Source organism: Silene latifolia, chromosome X (genome assembly GCF_048544455.1).
Source record: "Silene latifolia isolate original U9 population chromosome X, ASM4854445v1, whole genome shotgun sequence".
NCBI lineage: Eukaryota > Viridiplantae > Streptophyta > Magnoliopsida > Caryophyllales > Caryophyllaceae > Silene > Silene latifolia.
This window is the reverse complement of record NC_133537.1, coordinates 332,890,448-332,895,829: the sequence shown is the minus strand read 5'-3', so window position 1 is coordinate 332,895,829 and position 5,382 is coordinate 332,890,448. Positions and strand designations below refer to the sequence as shown.

At 36.8% G+C, this 5,382-nt stretch overlaps 1 protein-coding gene across 1 annotated transcript; it reads left to right on the top strand.

The window, feature by feature from the left end:
• The first annotated feature begins 785 nt into the window (after positions 1 to 785).
• On the top strand, positions 786 to 2,378 carry LOC141620882 (serpin-Z1B-like). The gene is made up of 2 exons (XM_074437637.1): positions 786 to 1,226; positions 1,578 to 2,378. Exons 1-2 carry the CDS (start codon positions 786 to 788, stop codon positions 2,376 to 2,378), a joined length of 1,242 nt encoding a protein of 413 aa, XP_074293738.1.
• Positions 2,379 to 5,382: the final 3,004 nt, after the last annotated feature.

Sequence of the window (5,382 nt, the reverse complement as noted above, 5' to 3'; positions counted from 1 at the left end):
TTCAGCTAGCCAATCCCGTAGACCCCACCCGTCCTCTCACCCTCGTCACCTTCACCAATGTTGTAACATGAAGTCTCAAAATAAGTAAGTTTAAAACCCAATTAGGTTCAAAAAAGTTACTTTGTACATATTAATAGAAGTTTATTTGATCTAACTGTTTTAAACATGTTTAATACCAAACAGTTTAGAAACTGGATTACACTAAAAAAGTTTGTACTCTTCTTTAGTATTAATCAAAGTATGTGAAGCACAAATAATTGGGTGCTATAAAAACCATCTTAAAACAACCACCTCTTGATATTACTCAATGCCACTATGATGATATATCCCGGGTAACGCCCGGGCTTGAACACTAGTAATAATAGTATTGTAAGACCTCGCATATAAGGGCAGTTGGAGCAATCATTTTCAGGGTACTGAAGGCAATTTAATGGATAGACCCCTCGCAAATTTGACTTTTGTATTCGCAAGAGTCCGGGATTGAGCCCTAATTTATTTAAAAAATAAGAATCTCTACCATTTACACCAACCAACTTTGGTAGTAAACCCTAAAAATAGGAATTTTAAAGGTGTTACAACTTTTAATCCAAAGATTAACTAGCGTGTGCGATCTTCAAAAAGATTCTACGTATCAAAAACATTATTAATTGTTCATAAAAGCCTACGAATCAAAAATATTAATTAGTTCACATACTGCGAACATAAAAACCTAACTAACAAAAAAATCTGAATTATTGATGATGATAAGGGTTGGAATATTATTGAGGAAGTTGAAGAAGTTGAAAATGGGTAGTAAACAAAAAACCAAAGTTATTGCCAACCAAATCATAAAACAAAATTCCAAACAAGAACTTGTCACGCCAAAGTTTTCATTACAAGTCGCTGCACATGTAATTCAGGAGCATTTATCAAAGAGCGAGAGCATGGTTTGCTCGCCGGTGTCGATCGATGCCCTTCTTAGCATCCTAGCCCTTGGAGCGGAGAATTCGACGCTAGAGCAGTTACTTATGCTGCTTGGACATGGCGACTTGAGTGAATTGAACACCGCGGCGCGTAAATTAGGTGCCGTTCTCAAGGGCTCCCGTGATGACGATGAAGATGGGCCGAAGATATCGTTTGCTAATGGGTTGTGGTTGGATCAACGGTTCTCGTTGAAGCCGGGTTTTAAGAAAGGTTTGAAGGATGTTCATAAGGCCGAAGTTAGGGTTGTTGATTTCGCCAATAAGGTATAGCAGTATTTGGCTCCCTCCATCCCATTTATATTACGAGTATTTTTATATATTTTTTATTTTTATATTTCACCGAAAGTGATAAATTAACAAATTTAACTACGATGAAGACAGAAAAATAGGGACAATTTGGACCGTATCAAATAGTTCATCTTGATTAATGTGTTTTACTTTGTCGGCTACAATGACAATGATGAATAGGGTTTACGACAATTCTTGTTTAAAACGATTTACACAATTGTTATTGTATAAGTATTTTGTTGATTATTTCACAATGTCTTATTATAAAGCGGTTTTACAAGAGACGTACTCGTATACTAAAATGTTTAATTTTTTTCATTTTTAAAGGCGGATCAAGTAGTGAATGAAGTAAATTCATGGGCTGAACAAGAAACCAAAGGATTTATCAAACAAGTTCTTTCTAGAGATAACCTTGAAGATAATACTCTTTTAGTATTGGCTAATGCATTATATTTCAAAGGAAATTGGCATAAATATTTTGAGTCGAAAAATACAAAAGATGGCAACTTTAATCTTCTCAATGGTGACAAAATTCGAGTTCCCATGATGAATCAATGGCACGAGTTGTTCGAGTATCAATCTTCTGATAGTTGCCAGGTTCTAAAACTGCCATACAAAACAGGAGAAAACTCGGAAGATAAAAATGAGACGAAGGCCTTTTCGATGTATGTCTTTCTCCCACATGAGAAGAATGGCTTACCAAATCTCTTTGAAGAAATCAAGACTAATGCAAATTTGTTGATCAATAACCTCGAGTTTGTCATAATTACCCGTCTTTCATTCCCGAAATTCAAATTTGAATGCAAAGTTGCGCTCAAAGAGCCTATGAAAAAATTGGGCTTGTTACAGCCATTTGAAAAAACCTGTGAGGATTTTTCAGGAATGACGGATGTCACTGAGCCGATCTATGTAAGTGGTATATCTCAGAAGTGCTTTGTTGAAACTAATGAACGTGGGACGATGGGTGCAGCTGTCACTTGGAGTGGATTGGTTGTAGGAGGTGCAAGAACTTCTAAACCACGGCCTCCTCCAATAAACTTTGTGGCTGACCACCCGTTTATGTTTATGATCATGGAAGATGTTTCAGGTGCTGTACTTTTTGTTGGGACGGTGCTTGATCCCCGATAGAATTAAATAATTTATCTTTGATGGATTTCGTGTAGGTAAGAGTACTTAATAATATGCTGTTTCATTATAATTACTACGGAGTATCAAATCTGCTGATCAGATTTCTGTCACAATCAGGCTGTGTTGCTTGTGCTAGTTCTTTGAATTAATATCATTTTTGCATTTGCGATGCTATGGAGTTATTAGCTGTTTAATGCATAGTTTCGTATACATAGGGAACGGTACATTATGGAGTGGATCATCTAGTAGAGTTGGAATGGTGCTTGAGTAGATCCCTTTGTTAGCGAGCCATTCACTGGTTCAGTTAGCTTCTCTATATGAGTGGTCCAGCTTTATAATCCAATCTCCGTCTTTGATAAGATCTTTGCACTTGTTGACCAAGAATTTCACGCTATTGCTCACTAGTTGGTCTTCGTTCACAAGTCGGGAGGTCAAAAGATGATTGATCATCTGTATAAGTGTGAATATAATAATACGAGGTCTTTTGGGAAATAACACATGTTTAAATCGTGAAGGCTTGGCAGAAAAGGAACAATAACGTACTATTATAGGACCGTGGACACCGAGCAAAGGCCCAACAGAAGATATTGACTCTTCCTCACAACAAAACTTATACCTGTTCTTGATAGTAGGTGAAAGTTCATGAACTAGAATCAGTTCTTTTTTTTTTGGCATAAAGGTGCGGCCGTGCGGCAATTATAGAGAGTCTAAAAGTTTACAAGAATACATCAAGGAAGCGGGTTAGGGAATAATGCTACAATAACGTAGTCAATTTTGCAAAACGAATCAACAAAGCTCGAGCAAGTGAATCAGCAACTAAGCTGGTTAATCTTCCTTCGAATAGGATCTTCAAATATGGAGAGGATCTACAATAACGTAGTCATTCGTTTGGGGCTTGTCATCATCAAAGGGGGAATTTGTTGGGTCCCTTATGTTGATGATAACATGCCCATTTGATTTGTGTTATCTTAGTTTACCTTTTCAGGATTAATGATGTAATCAAGCTTGGATTAAGAAGTGTTGAAGTTGTTATTAATCCCATTGTAATTAGTCGTGTGTCATCTAATGTACAAGTGAGAAAGTTAAGTATAGCAGAGTAATAGAAATAAGTCCGGATATTTTTGCTTCAACAAGCAAACAGCTGAGTGGACTAGGCCACAACTCGTAAAACTTGAAGCTTCCATTTTGTCTCAAATGCTTTCACGTGATTATCATTTTTCAAAAGAGAAATTCAGATTTTTATTTAAGGAGGTAGTATCCAATAAAGAATGGTTTGAATTATTCAAAATATTTCCTCTTTGTGCAAATTCAATCCCTTGGTTTTTAAGAAAACAAAAGTTCCTTTTTGCCATATTTGTGCTAACTTGTCTCTTGTGACTTGTCTCACATCCTTTGTTTTCTGATTTTGCATGAACATTTAAGGTTATCTTTCAAACCTTCTTTCTCTATTCTCACCTTTGCAAAAGACTCCTCTTTGGTGCAAGTGTTTGGGTGGCTACTATTGCTCCTCACATGCAAAGCCTTTGACCCTTCAAAACCCTAGCAATCCCTTCACTCACCTCCTCTATATAAACCGTGTGCCTCCCTCATTAAATTCTCAAGACTTTCTGAATTAATTCTTTCATGTTTTGCAAAGTGTTTTAAAGATCAAAATCGTGTATCTTGCAAAATCCTTTTAAAAGTCTTCAAGTGTCTTTCGTTTCTACATGTCGTGTAGCCACATCACAGTTGCTTTTCTATACTAAACTCTCTTGCTTAAAAGTGTTGATCTTGTAAAAGTTGTCCACCTCTATTCTTTGTTAAGAATGTGTTAAGTGGAAACTTGATCCTTTACATTTTAAGTGTGTTAGAAGAGTTTAGGACGGAGTAGTCTTTTACTCTTGACAACCGGAGTAGGTTGTGAGTTGGCAATCGGAGTAGATTGCGAGTTAGCTTGTCATAGAACGGAGTAGTTCTTGTACTAGCTTTGCAACCGGAGTAGGTTGGCGTCTTTTATTACAAGGGTCTTTTAGTTGTCGGAGTAGATCACTAAAGGAAAGTAATAAAAAGGTAGATTGGACGTAGGCACTTTAGTATTTGCCGAACCAATTCAAAAACTCGTGTTCATTGTTTATCTCTTTAATTCCGCTGCTTTCTTTGTTTGTTTGTTTTGTTTCGCTTAAACTTAGAAGCAACAGTTCATCATACTGTCGTATTTGGTCTGCAGTAATACTCCACAAACCGAGACAAATAAATACGAATAACGATTGTTGCTTTCATACTTCAGCAAACATTCATTGTGATACTTGTTCAATCTTTCAATATTATTCAAAGTATCTTCAAATCCCTTTTGTTCACCTAACTTACTTTAATCCAATAAAGTTGAAGTTAAAATTTTAAAAAGGGTACCTAATTCACCCCCTCCCCCTCTTAGGTACTTGAATCCATAAACTCAACAATTGGTATCAGAGCCTCGTGCTCTTGATAGAGGCTAATCCCCTTAGAGTTTGATTCGTGGGTAATGGATTCCGAGAAACACTCCAAGATCCCGGTCTTTACCGGTTCGAATTTTGGATGGTGGAAACTCAAAATGGAACATTACATCAAAAGTATCGATTATCAATGTTGGAACATCATCCAAAATGGACCTCTTGCCATTGAGGAAACCGATATTCTTAACGGTTTCACCAAGACAAAAGAGGAAAGAAATTACAATGAGAACGACTTCAAGCTTGCCGAAAATAATTCCAAAGCAATGTCGATTCTTCAACGTTGTGTTGGTGAGGGGGAAGTTAGTCGAATCTCCGGGTGTCCTACGGCAAAATCTATTTGGGATTCCCTTGTACTTGCTTATGAAGGGACGTCCCAAGTAAGAAAACACCGTATTGATCTTCTCATGCAACAATATGAAATGTTTAGAATGTCAAAGGACGAGTCTTTAAATAATTTTTCTTCTCGTTTTTCTTGTATTATTAATGAGCTTCAAAGTCTAGGAAGGAATTTCGAGTCCGAGGACATCATTCGA